Below are 13,478 nucleotides of genomic sequence, written 5' to 3' on the forward strand. Positions count from 1 at the left end.
CTCTGATCTCTGTGTGCCTTAGCATAGTTTCCAGGAGGGTCTGCTCCATGGTCTTGCCAAGCACAGAGGTGAGACTGACTGGCCTGCCAGGTCTGTTCCCTGGGTCTTCCTTTTTTACCTTTTTAAAGATGGGGTTTAAGTTTGTCCTTTTCCATTCACTGAGAACTTCACCAGAATGCCACAGCTTCACCAGACTGCCACAGCTTCTCAAATACGAGGGGTAGTGGCTTAGCAACTTCATCCACCAATCCCATCAGGCCCTGTGGATGCATTTTGTCAGGTCCCTTGGGCTTGTGCACATTCAGGTTCCTTGGATGATCTCGAATGTGATCTTCTCCTACCTTTCTTTCAGGTGTTCTATACAGAGCTGATGAAAGAAGCCAAAAATGGGAAGACAGTCCCAGAGGATGTGGTAAAAATGATCTTCTCCAACATTTCTTCCATCTACCAGTTCCATGCCAAGTTCTTCCTGCCAGAGCTGCAGAAGCGCATGGAGAATTGGTGAGCTGTGGGAGGGGAGGGTTCAGGATGCTTGGGTTAATTTCCCAGAATAAAGGAGCAGTGGCGAATTTGGCCTCCCAATAGGACTAGAGAGTTCAAGCCTGTTTTGCTCCAGACGTCTTTGTGCCGGAGAGCACTTCCTTAAAACAGTCCAGCCCAGATTAAGCTATTTCTGAAAAGCGGAGTGACATCTCATGTGGCTTAGGGGTGTTCCCAGGAATGAATGCTAAGGCTGGCTGGCCATGTACCTGTTCTAGAGAGTGGGGAGTTGTATGAGGATGTAGCCATAAACCTCTGTCATGCATAAACTGCCCCCCTTTTTTTATCTCTTGCTGTCCATCTTCCCTATGGTCTGAGGAAGCTGTGGTTCCCTACTGCAGGAGCTCCCACCCAAGGATCGGGGACATGATCCAGAAGCTTGCACCATTCCTGAAAATGTACGGTGAATATGTGAAGAACTTCAACAAGGCTGTGGAGCTCATCACCGTTTGGACAGAGAAATCACTGCCCTTCCAGGAGCTCATTGCTGACATCCAGGTGATAGGCCATGGCAGTGTGGGGGGACCACAGGAATGCTTCCCAAAATCTCCCTCTAGGGAGGAAGCAGAGGAGAGTAGGAACTACTGTGTTTACTGTTTCTTTCTCTGTGCATGGGTCAGAAGAGGAAGGTCTGTGCTAACCTAACACTGCAGCACCATATGCTGGAACCAGTGCAGAGGATCCCACGCTATGAACTCCTCTTAAAAGACTATATCCAAAAACTGCCACCTGAGTCCCCAGATCGGAATGATGCAGAGAGTAAGAGCTCCTTGCTGTAGTGAGCAGTGGGGTGGGTTGGTGGGGGAATTGACAGCTCCTGACATTGTACATGGACATCAGGCTACCTGGGTCCTCTCAACAGCTGCTCTTGGATAAACCTCTGAGTATGACACTTTTCTGACCCCTTTAGGGTTTGTGAAAGTTGTTGGGAGAGGTGGGTGATGGTTCAGGACAAGGTGCCCTGCTGCAGAGCATTTCCCTGCAGGGAGATCTGCCACGACCAGGAGAGGTATCACAACCGTGTGGATAACAGCAGTTCCCAGTCCAGCTGGGATGAAGGATAAATTAGCACCCTGTGTCTCCCCACGACTGCCTGTGCTGCACAATCTAGCTGGACCCAGGCACCTGTGTGGTGCTCAGGGCCATTCAGATGGTATCCAGGGTAGGACAGCAGCCACTGCATGTGCGGTTGCTGGTGAGGACAGATGCAGGAGTTTTCTCCTACCTCTCCACAGCAGGAGCTTAACCCTTCTTCCTTTCTCTTTTCCTTGCAGAGGCCCTGGAGATGATTTTCATGGTGGCCAAGCATTCAAATACAGCTATTGCTGAGATGGTGAGTACCTGTCACAGCTGGCAATGCTTTGCAAGTCATGGCATGGTGATTTGCTGGCACTCTGCCAGATTTTCTTATGGCCTCTTTGCTGTGCAACTCAGAATAGAGCAAAACCCTGCCCAGAATGGGGCAGGGTTCAGCCGGGGAGGTTAGACTTTGCTTTTGATGTCTGACCCTCATCTCCCCGAGCCTGGGGAAATAATGCCTGTAGCGTCAGCCGTGTTGTGACTGGCTGTTTCCAGGCTGGAAGCTGCTCGTGAAGGTCAGTCTGGGGTGAGTGACATGTGCCATCTCCCCCAGTACTCAGTAGCTGGGCTGGGGCTGGAGGGGACCCAGGTGTTGGCTGTTCAGCTCCCTCCCAGACAGGTTCCTCTGCCTCCCCCAGGAGCGGCTGCAGAACCTCTGGGAGGTCTACCAGAGACTGGGCCTTGAGGATGACATTGTGGATCCCTCCAATGAGCTGATCAAGGAGGGGCCAGTCCAAAAAATCTCAACCCGCAACAACAGCACATCGGAGAAGTACCTGTTTCTGGTGGGAGCCAGGATGCCAGGGGGAAGGGGCAGGGAGCAGGTGGGATAGGGATGGCGAGAGGGGCAGACAGCTTGGCCAGGGGTGGTGGTGGCTCATCTCTGTATAGAAAGGATTATTTCACATCTGGGGGGTTTGAACACCCTGGTTCAGGGCTCCATGTGTTTGGGAACCTCTGATTCCCTGGGGGACGCCAGAATCCTGTAGTGTTTTCCCTTTGTAGGGCAGGAGAGGGCTGGGGCAGAAGTAGGCACCTTCTAGTCCAAATCCTTCCCAGGGATCGGCTCAGCTCCTAGGGTCTGAGGGACCCTTGATCCTAGTGAACCCCTCAGCCCTGAGCAGATAGGTTGCTGGGCACAGACCCACACTCTTCTTCTCCTGCACAGTTCAACAACATGCTGCTGTACTGCGTGCCTAAGGTCATTCAGGTGGGCGCTGAGTTCCAGGTCCGCCTCCGCATTGACATGGATGGCATGAAGGTCAGACAAGCCCTTTGTCTTTTTGCTTTCCCCAAGGCCTTGGTTAGCAGTTTCAGAGGCTTCCTCCAAATGCAGCCCTCTCTGGGGTGTAGTGTGGCTGCTACCTTGTACTTCCTGGGAAGGGAGGAAGAATTTGGAGCCAGGGTTGATGTTGTGGGTGAGGGGGACTGGTTGCAGCCTGATCCTGTGAGATTGCACTGCAATGTCATGCACGGATTTGAGGGGCTGAAGGGCTTCTGCCTGAGGGAACTCCCTGTTACTCACTTCACAGATGGAGGTCCCTTTGAGCTGGATGTTTGTTCAGCTGCTTCCCATGTTCTCTTTGGTGTCTCTCAGGTGCAGGAGCTGAATGATATGCAATTCCCTCACACCTTCCTAGTCTCGGGAAAGCAACGGACACTGGAGCTGCAGGCCAGGTAAGGAAAAGTGTGATGGCCCCATTTCTCCTCAGGGAGGAGGGATGCCAGCTCATCCATCTCGCTTTTTGCACTTAGGTCTGGGGAGGAAATGAATGCCTGGATCAAGGTACGGCTGAGTGCTGTGAGAAGTGGCACATCCCACACCAGCTGGATGCCTGGGTCCCCAGGGGTGCTTATCCCCTACCTGTCAGTGTTTGGGTATCCCCCCTATCTGTCCTTCCAGCCCTGCCTTCCCTTTTAGGCTTTCCAGGATGCCATTGACAGGAAGGAGAAGAGGAGTGAGAGCTTTAAGATGGTTGTGCGTGGGCTGGAGACAGGAAACCCCACACTCAAGGTAACCCTTCTGTCCTTCCCATGTTCTGTCTGCCTCCAGCACCCCCATACGCTGAAGCTCAGGGAGATCCCACTTTGCTGTGCCTCAATTTCCTAAGCTAAACCCTACAGAACTAGTGGGGGCAGACTGGGGAGGGACAAGTAAGTGCAGAGGGCCTGAGGAGGCTGAGAGGAGTGTGAGCAGGACCACCCTGACCATGACTAGCTAGCCCCAGCAATGCCATTTCCCACCCTCAGACAGAAGAGCTGGGCTGCCGAGCCCCACAGTGGGTGCGGGACAACTTGGTGACCATGTGCATGCGCTGCAAGGAGCCCTTCAATGCCATCATGCGCCGGAGACACCACTGTAGAGCTTGTGGATATGTGAGTTACCCTCTCCCCCAACTCCTCCCTTCCCTTCTGGCCTGAGCAGTTGGGCCAGGAATGCAGCCTTTGTACACTCTGCACCCCTTTACCTGGGTTTGGGGCTGTTTCCTGTCCCTCAGCTCCTCATGGAGTTATAGGGATGCCCCAGTTTTACCCTAGCCCCATCAGTGTCCATGCCTGATGGTTGTAGGTGGTGTGTGCTCGCTGCTCAGAACACAAGGTGAAGCTTCAGTATGATGGGAACCGCCTAAACCGTGTATGTCAGGAATGCTATGTCTTCCTGATGGGCCATGTAGTGCTGGAGGACCAGGAGTGGAAGCACAAAGGCATCCTGGAGGTCAGTTGTACCCCTCTCTGCCCATCCTCCCTGTGCCCTGCTCCTCTAACCTCTGCTGCCATTCCCAGCCCTTTCTGCCTCCACTAACACTGAGTGTTTGGCTGGTTTTTTTTATTATTATTATTTTATTATTTTATTTTATTTTTTTTTTGGCAGAAGGGAGCTGCAGAGATATCAGGCAGGAGTCTTCTGTGCAGTTCCCTGCAGCTGCTGGACAAGAACGGCAAGGGAGGCATGAGAGGCTGGTTTGTTATCCCATGGGATGATCCCCTTGTGCTGTACATTTATGCAGCCCCCCAGGTAAGGCTGGGCTCAGCTCCATCTGCAAGGGGGCAGCCCAGTGCTTAGATTGCCTGCCTTTCATTGCTGTGTTCTCTCTTAGCAGGATGTCCGAGCCCACACCTCCATTCCACTGCTGGGATACCAGGTAAGGGACCTGCCACAGGGCAAAGCCCAACACCTCTTCCAGCTGGCACAGTCCCAGCAGGTCTATACCTTCCTGGCCGACACAGAGGAGCTGAAACAGCGCTGGATGAGGATCATGGCACGCTGTGCTGCAGGGATCATACACCCAGAGGAGAGTGAGGATGTGGACTCATGCAGTGCGTCAGAGTGAAGCCAGGCCCAACTCCTGGGCTGCCTGGTGGGTCACACCTACCCATCAACACCTCCTGTTCATAGCCAGACTTAGGCAGATCCCCTACCTCTCTGTACTTTAATTTTTCACTGCAAAAAGGGCAAGGTGGGGGTATGTTTGTCACCATATGGACAAGCCAACTCCCCCTCCCCTCCCCTCCCCTCCCCTCCCCTCCCCTCCCCTCCCCTCCCTGAAGATGGAGGTACCTAGGATGTGAGGTGGGGGGAAAGCCAGGGCATTCGGGAGAGCCCACAGCCTGCCTGGCATCGGTCTGCTGCGCTGTGCTGCCGCCTGAGGGCAGCACAGCTTTCACACCTCAGCTTTCCTCCAAGCCTGGTGGTAGATGCCATATGGCAGACATAGCCTGCTGCCATAAATCCTTCTTCTTACCCCAGTGCAGTCTAAGGAGCCTTTATGGAGGGTGTATTTTCTGGAGTGTCCTGCAGGATTGTCAACAGAGACTGTTCCCTGGCATCATCTTACCCATAACCAGGCCCAGTCTTGCACCCTGCTGAGACCAAGCTGGTAGCTTGCCCTCACCCAGCTCGGGGACCTTAGTCCAGGATTTAGGATGCTGCTTTCCCAGCCTGTCAGCACTCCTGGCCTCACAGTGCTGCAGTCCCATGGTGTGCGGGTACCCTGTAAAAATGGACACCCCCACCTGTGTCCCTGTGCTGGCCTGTACTCTGCCCATCCCAGACTTCCCCAGGACCTCATTCTGCTCACAAATGCTTTTTGTAATACACCATAAATGTTTGTTCATTGTCTTTTGTATTATAAAAAACAAGGAGTTCTGTCTGAGGAGCAGAAGTTGCGAAAGCTCCCTGCTGAAGTAAGGAGCTGTATAATACTTGGCTAGACACTATGAAAATTCTTTTGCTTAATGTAACAAAAAAGAGAACCCCCTCCCCTTCTCTCCTTCTGCATCTCAGTTGCCTCTTTTGTTCAAAGACACTGCTGCAAAGCTCATGTAACCACCTCCTGATAAGTTGCTAAACTAGTGTATCAACATCCTGCCTTCCTGTCTCACGCTGGGCCAACATGACCAAATAAAAAAAAGAAGTTGAACCACAACGCCAAGGAAGACTATGGCCTTCATCTTCACGACCACCAGAGGGACAGAGATGACCGCCTAGCAACAGTGTGCGCAGTTGCAGAATATACCAGGATGTGCTGCGTAATCCCGGAATTAGCAAGCTATAAAAAGGGACCCTGGCGGGGGTGAGGTGCATGCTGTTGGCGGAGCCTAGATTCCCCGGCCGCCCAGCGCTGTTTTGCTTGCTGTTGGCTTACTCAATAAATTCCTTTCTATTATTAATGCAATGATCTCTGAAAATTAATTAAGGGGGCAACTTATAACAGCTCCACCGAGGAACGAGTAACAGTCTGTCTGCTTCTGGAAGAACAGCACTGATGTATCAGCAGACTCATATGCAAGCTGATCCAAACTGGGTGCATCTTGGGTGTACCTTGTCTGTTAGCTATCTCTGACATTGTGCCACCTCAATAATATCAGTGGATGAACCCAGCACCGCCTTGGGGCTACATAGAACGTGGAAATTTCTAGTATGTTAATGTTACTCTGTTAACAAAACTGACATACTAGCCGCTTGCTGTTTCTATTTTTTTATTTTTTTTTTTCTGTTCAATAGTCTCCTCAGAAGTTGTTGTGGACATGTTGTGTATCTTTTCTGTTGTTCCAGGATTCATTTGTCAGGAAAGACGACCATGAAATCCAGTGGCTGTGGACAACCATCTACCAGATGGTTGTTGCAGATGCTTTTGGTCACCTTCATTCGTCTTCTTAGATCACCTTTTCCTATATCCTGAGTTGAATTTTTGTGCAGTGCTATGTTTGCAGTGGTAACGTTGTGGCCGAGGTGTTTTTGACTAAAAATGATCTTATCTGTAATAGTGAATTCACCATGTGTGGCTTTGTGGAATGACTCCCATGATCAGAACATTTTTCTTCTTTGTCACAGATATGAGAAAAGCTCTTTGCAGAGAGATGGAGAAGGAATTAATTATACCTCTGCCTCATCCTGTGAGACCAGAAGACATGGAGTAAATGGAAATTGCGATTCTCAGGAGACATACTAAGAGTCTTGGGTTCCTTTTCTGCCTTCCCCCTAAGGCCTTGGGTAGATTGGGTTCACCCTGGGAAGGGCATGTTGCTCAGGGCAGTTATTTCCTACCTGAGACAGCGTGGGGTGTGTATTTCTGCTGTTTTCACTTGCAGTTTTCAGTGCGGTTTGCACTGCTTCCATTATTGAGAAAATGGTTTGATGTGTCTGCCGTTTCTCAGGATTTTCTGCCACTGCCTGCTGGCAGAAAAAATAAGTAATGCGGGTGGAACCATGTAGGACTTCCCCAAGGTAAACCTTCAACGGACGGGGACCCCTAAACTCGTGCGCCGAGCATTCAAGACAAATGTCCGTGGCACAAAGATCAAGGACAACTTCTTAGAGGTAAGCAGCTTTCCCTTTGTTTCCCCATCCTCTCAGGAGCCGTCTTTACTATGGTTGTACACACTTCAGGCTCACAACACTCGTTTTCTCCTCTACTTAGTATTCCTAGTCCCTGCCTGGTGGTGGGTCAAAGTCTACGGGTTGGTGTGTTTCCAAGTTGAAAGAGATAAGTACATCTATTTAAGGTGACATTTAGTAGGATCATTAAAGTAAATTAATCTATGTAGTAGTAGGTGCCTTTATTGCATGCAGCTCTTCTTCAGGTGAGTAATTCTTATAGCATAAGTAATTCTTTTCCCGTGTTTCATTCATGATGTTTGTAGCGTGCTTCTTTATGTGTGTGTTTGGCCTGGAGCTGTCCTACCTGGCAATTAGTGATGGTAGCTAAAGTGGTGTTCCATCAGTGCAATAATACATTGTGCTGACTGTTTTGGAAAAGACATCTGGTCTGTCTGTGGGTGAATACTCAAGCTCTGGGCGAGTACTCAAGGGCAGCTGGCACAGAGTCTTTTTGCTTTTTTTCCAGCAGTAGGTAAACATTAGGAAGAACCGGTCAAAGGAAACAGTGCTTTCTGGAACCTTCAAGTTCTTGTTCGGCAACTTAGTGACTGGTTTGATCTACTTCACAGATGTAGAGGCAAGTGGACTGCTCTTTTGAAACAATAAAATTAAAAACATAAAGTTTGTCAAACATGGCAGTGCATGTTTGCAGTCTGTTTATTGCTTTTGCCAGTGGTAGATAACATTTATAAGGAATCGGTCAAAGGAAAGAGCGCCTTCTGGAACTGTGAAGCTCTGTGTTGGCAACTCAGTGACTGGCTGGACCTACTGTCCATCTTCAGAGGGAAGTGGAATGCTGTTTTGAAATTAAAAAATACTAATCAAAAAAATAAAAATATGGTGCTGCTCTATGGTGCCCGGAGGACTGCCACTCTGCATGGCAGTTAAAAAGAATGTGGTTTGGAGATGGAGAGCGGCAGAGGTAAAGCAGCTGGGAAGAGAGATATAAGTATTGCAGTAGGTAGGCTGTGGTTATGAGGTGCCTCAGGATGTGCTTTTTTTCTTGTTTCCGCCCTTCCCTCATGCAGCCTTGGAGAGGTGAAGTCCCCATGTTGTAGAGTGGTGCAAATAGGTGAGAGGGTTGTCAGCCCGGTCAGTTTCCTTCACCAATGCTAAGGCAAGTCTTTGAAGAGAAACAGCCTGGTTGCTTGTGCTGCACCCTGTTGAACTAAGCCAGACCAAAAACAGGGGTGCTGTTCCTCCTGCTCTCTTTACCTCTTCTCATCTTGCAAAGGAATGGTCCAGCAATTTGGGTCAACAGGGGATAAGAGAACAAAGGGGTTTCAGAATAACTGCTAACTGTTATGACTATTGCATGGGGCACTATGCAAGTCTCTGACATCCAGCCAAGATGGACAAAGGAGAAGGACAAGGGAAAAGCCTGGGAGGAAGACTATGAGCCTTCAGTACGAGAGACCCCCAGAGGGACCACCAGAGACTGATAAAGCATGCATCAGTGGGCGGGTTCGGATTCCAGGAATTAATTATAATAACCCTGCCTTTTCTAGAAGTAGTAACGAATATGTATTAGCCTAGGAGCATAAAAACCAGCCGCCTGATGTAACTTGTGTGCGTCTTGGTGGAGCAGAGACTCCCGGCGCACCCAGTGCTGTTTGCTTACCTCTATTCATTTAATAAATTGTAAACTTTGATTGTAATCCTATTTGGGACTTAGTCATTTATTACAACAGACAACCTTGTAAAATGCAGACAACCAGAATCCTTACCGCCATTAGGTGGAAATCACGGTGTAAGAAATATTACCACCTCAAAGAATAAAAGCCTCAAAAGAAATGTGACTTGTAACAGGCCAGCAGCTGTGTATTTTCTGTGAAGCACCAGATAGAGCATGAACCTGGATTGCACAGTGGGAAACAGGAGGGTCCTGGCCCTTGGGAGGAAAAAAAAAGTATATAAACTGTATGGAATTAGTAGGCACCCTCCTGCTTGCGGGACCCCCACCATTGTAATCTCAAATGAAAATGCTACTGTACTGAGATCCTCTCCTGAGCCTATATTATTTTCCAAAGATTGATTCACACTTTTAAGGTTTAGGGGATAGGGCACTAGGGTTGGGTTTCAGGGTAAGCGTTCTCAGGGTTTATGTTTAGGATTTTAAGGTTTTTAGGGTTGGAGTTTTAACAGTTAGGATTTTAGGAATTTGGGGGTTAGGGCTTTAAGGGTTTCAGGGTTAGCGTGTTAGGGTTTTAGAGTTTTTCGTGTTGTAGTGTTGATATGTTTTTTAGGGTTAGGGTCTTAGGGTTTTATTTTTGGTCAGTTACTTAGGGTTAGGGTTTTAAGATCTTAATTTTTTTTTTTTTTTCAGGTTAAGTTCTCCAGGATTAGGTTTTTGAGTGTCCTAATTTTTTTTTGGTTAGGGTTTTGAGTGTCCTAATGTTTTGGGTTAGGGTTTGGAGCGTCCTTATTTTTTGGGTTTGGGTTCTGAATGTCCTATTTTTTTTTTGGATTTGGGATTTGAGCATCTTAATTTTGTGGGTTTGGGATTTGAGCGTCTTAATTTATTGGTTTAGGGGTTTTAGGCATAGGTCTTCAGGGGTTTAGTGTGGTAAATAGTTTGGGTTAGGTCTGTAGGGGTTTTGATGATTTTTAGGGTTAGGGCTTGAAGCTTTTTTGTGTAAGGGCGGTAACGGCTAGGGTTCTCTGATTGGCCATGCCAGCTCTCCAGGGAATGCTAGTAGGTGTAGTTTTCCGGCACCAGGCTTCCAGGAGGTCATGCTGGGTGCCCAGAGCATACCGGGAAATAAAGTTCTGGGACTCCGGACTTCCGGGAGGCCATGTTGGGTGCCCAGAGCACGCCGGGAGATGTAGTTCTGGGACTCCGGACTTCCGGGACGCCATGTTGGGTGCCCAGAGCATGCCGGGAAATTAAGTTCTGGGACTCCGGACTTCCGGGAGGCCATGTTGAGTGCCCAGAGCATACCGGGAAATGAAGTTCTCGGGTTCAGGACTTCCGGGAGGCCATGTTTGGTGCCCAGAGCATACTGGGAAATGTAGTTCTCAGGAACGAGGGTTGTGGTTAGGGGCTAGGGCTGGGGCTAGGGTTAGGCCTAGTGAATGCTGGTTCTCTGTGTTTGCAGATGATGGTGAGCCCGTTTAAACTAACTCCAGTTGAAGAAGTTTCAGTTACTTGCTTGGTAATATTGTCAGTTCAACATTAAAAGCTGCAGCAAAAGGGGATTTTTGCTTCTAGAAACACCCCAGGTCTCTTGTCTGCTCTCTGCATGCTTTTGAGATAAAGCAGATTTTAAAAAAGAAACAAACAAAAAAAGAAAATCAAATAAAACATCACAGCTGCTGTTGTGCCTGCTTTCTACCTACTTTCTTTTGATTTGCCCCTCCCCTTTACCACGTGATTTGGTTTGGGTGCTGGGTGGGGCCAAATGGTATATGAGCCGCAGGCATGCCATCAGAGAGCTCCTTCTGCCTGGGCTGCTCTTTGGGGTAAGTGTTTTGATTTTCCTTCAGTCAGTTGCAGGGTTCTCTAGGCAGGCTGGAGTCTATGGATTTCTGGATTTCTAAGTGCTTGGAATTCACTTAATAGAGGGATATTTAGTAGAGGTTGCTGGCTCACTGTTTTTTGTGATGGTGGTATACTCTTCTGTTTTTGAGCTATATTTTAATCTCTAAATGTGTAAAACCACTGGTGTAACTCTCCAGAGGACTAAAACCAGCTTGATTGCATGGTACACATGGCTTGATAGCGTAGATGCAGCATTACCAAGAAACTGAGCAGGGTTGTATCAGAGTCACCTTTTTCATCTGCAAAGGGTAAGTCTGTGATTACCCCTGCCGGGGCTGCTGTGCGTGCATGTCTTTTTGGCATTTGTGGAGCTCAGTTGTTTTTTTTTGTGTGTGCATGTTCTAAGTTTTTGTGTTTTTTTGAGGGGCAAATAGTGTGTGTGTGCTGAGTGTGGTTGGCAGGAGGAGGTGGGGAGCTGCTCAGGACTGGTAGGTTTGGTTTCTAGGAATATGCTGCATCCTTCTTGTGCGATGCAACTGATTGTTGGGCGGGAACATTCCAGCTTGTGTGTCTTAAGCAATTGAGCTCGTGTAGTGTGTGTTGTGTGGCCCGGGCAGAGTTTGCTGTGGCGCTGTGAGCGAGGAATCTCAGTTAGAACTGGTGAGCAGCTGAAGTACCAGAGCTGGGAAGAGAGAGGTATTGCAGCAGGTACGCTGTGGCTATGAGGTGCCTCAGAGTGTGCTTTTCTCTTTTCTTTGCAAGTGCTTAGTGCAGTAGTGGAGAGGGAAGGGAAATCCTCATGTCACGGAGCACTTGCAGGAAGGTTAGTGTTGTCAGCCTGGTCATCCCTTATCTGAAGCAAAGGGAAGATTGTTTGGTGTTTGATTGTTTTGGCATATAATCTGTTTTGCTCCTAGATTTTTCTTTCTACATAAAAAAATGTTTGAGCTATTTCCAGTTAAGAAAGTTCCAGTTACTTGCTGGGTCGTATTGTCCTTTCAATATTCAAAGCTGCAGCAATAGCATGGGGATTGTTGCTTCTAGAAACACCCCAGTTCTCTTGTCTGCATGCTAAAACAGATTTCAAAAAAAAAAAAAAAAAAGAAACAAGAAACACACACAAACAACAACAACAACGAAAAACCACCATTGGGTGATTTGTTGTGAATGCAATGATCATTTAATCCCTTTGTTTTCCCAGGTGATGTGGATGATACTGGCTGCACTGTTGGAGCTTGGATTCGGAGCGGAACAGGTGAGCACAATGGTATGTTGCATCAGTACTAGTCAGCATTGTGGAGCAGGTGGGCACTGGGGCTGGTGTCCTAGTGAATGCTGGTACTCTGTTTTTGCAGCTGATGATGACCCTGGCAATTAACTAAGATGTGATGACAGCTGATGTGGTAGGCCATGGGTGTACTAATACATTGTCCGGACTGTTTTGGCAAAGATATCCGGTCTGCCTCTGGGCACATACTGAAGGGCAGCTGGCACAGTCATCTCTGTGGTGTTTGGCAGATGTGGATGGGGGAGAGTTGAGCTGCTTGCGAGCAGCTGCTCGCATAGTCCTTGAATAGTGCTGGAGGAGAGGTTTGTTGTTGAATCGTCAAAGCTTTCAGATGTGGACTGTTTTTTTTTCTTTATTTTATTTTTTTTTTTTTGGCAAGCCTTAGATAAACCTCAGGAGGAGTCAGCCAAAGGAAAGAACACCTTCCGGAATTTTCAAGCTCTCATTTGGCAGCTCAGTGACTGGTTTGGTCTATTTCTAAGGTGCTGAGGCAAGTTGTCCACTGTTTTGAAATGATAATGTTGTAAATGGGGTCCCTTGTGTTGTTGAGGGATGGGTAGTAATACTGGCAACTGACTATCCTGTGACTGTTTTCATTTGATAAAGCTGAAACACAGTGTACAACCTGGGACATCACACCCAGAGCTGCCTCTGGCAAGGTGAGTGAGTTGCAGGTGTGGGAATAGAAATGTTGTTTTTGCAGAGTTACATTGTTTAGAAGGAGGGAATGTGGTACTGAGATATGCTTACAGGGATAAGAAAGTTTAGCAGGCGACCTTGTAAAATGCAGACAATCAGACTCCTTAGGACAATTAGGTGAAAATCACGGTGTCAAGTCAGATAAGTGAAGAAACATTACCACTTCAAGCAGTAAAAATGTCAAAAGAAATTTGAAATGTAACAGGCCGGCAACTGAAGGCCATGCATTGTTTGTGAAGCATCAGGTAGATTGTGAATCTGGATTACCCACTCAGTGGGGAAACAGGGGAGGGTCCTGCCATCAAAAGGTATATAAACTGTGTTTTGGAACTAGTAGATGTGCTCTCTCCTGCTTGTGGGGCGCCCGCCATTGCAATCGCGAATAAATTACTACTTCACTGAGATCCTCGCCTGAGCCTAAGTTATTGGTTACGGAGTGTTTCTCACAATTTGGGGGCTCGTCCGGGATCCAGTCACCTACTGGGGAGCCCCACCGCCACAGCAGCAGG

The 13,478-nt window shown here is 48.3% G+C and overlaps 1 protein-coding gene and 1 long non-coding RNA gene across 2 annotated transcripts; both read left to right on the top strand.

Moving 5' to 3' along the window:
- Positions 1 to 355: 355 nt before the first annotated feature.
- On the top strand, positions 356 to 4,952 carry FGD2 (FYVE, RhoGEF and PH domain containing 2; the record flags this gene model as incomplete). Its single annotated transcript, XM_084302055.1, has 13 exons — positions 356 to 501; positions 882 to 1,038; positions 1,161 to 1,299; positions 1,815 to 1,873; positions 2,259 to 2,405; positions 2,789 to 2,881; positions 3,218 to 3,297; positions 3,376 to 3,406; positions 3,542 to 3,634; positions 3,871 to 3,996; positions 4,190 to 4,336; positions 4,493 to 4,636; positions 4,722 to 4,952. Exons 1-13 carry the CDS (start codon positions 371 to 373, stop codon positions 4,950 to 4,952), a joined length of 1,578 nt encoding a protein of 525 aa, XP_084158181.1. The 5' UTR covers positions 356 to 370.
- A 5,936-nt stretch (positions 4,953 to 10,888) lies between these two features.
- On the top strand, positions 10,889 to 13,269 carry LOC311219072. Its single transcript, XR_014619147.1, has 3 exons — positions 10,889 to 10,963; positions 12,184 to 12,237; positions 12,650 to 13,269. It is a non-coding gene; the product is annotated as an uncharacterized lncRNA (long non-coding RNA).
- The last annotated feature ends 209 nt before the right edge of the window (positions 13,270 to 13,478 follow it).

This window comes from Netta rufina (assembly GCF_964035555.1).
Source record: "Netta rufina genome assembly, chromosome: 26".
NCBI classification, from domain to species: Eukaryota; Metazoa; Chordata; class Aves; order Anseriformes; family Anatidae; genus Netta; species Netta rufina.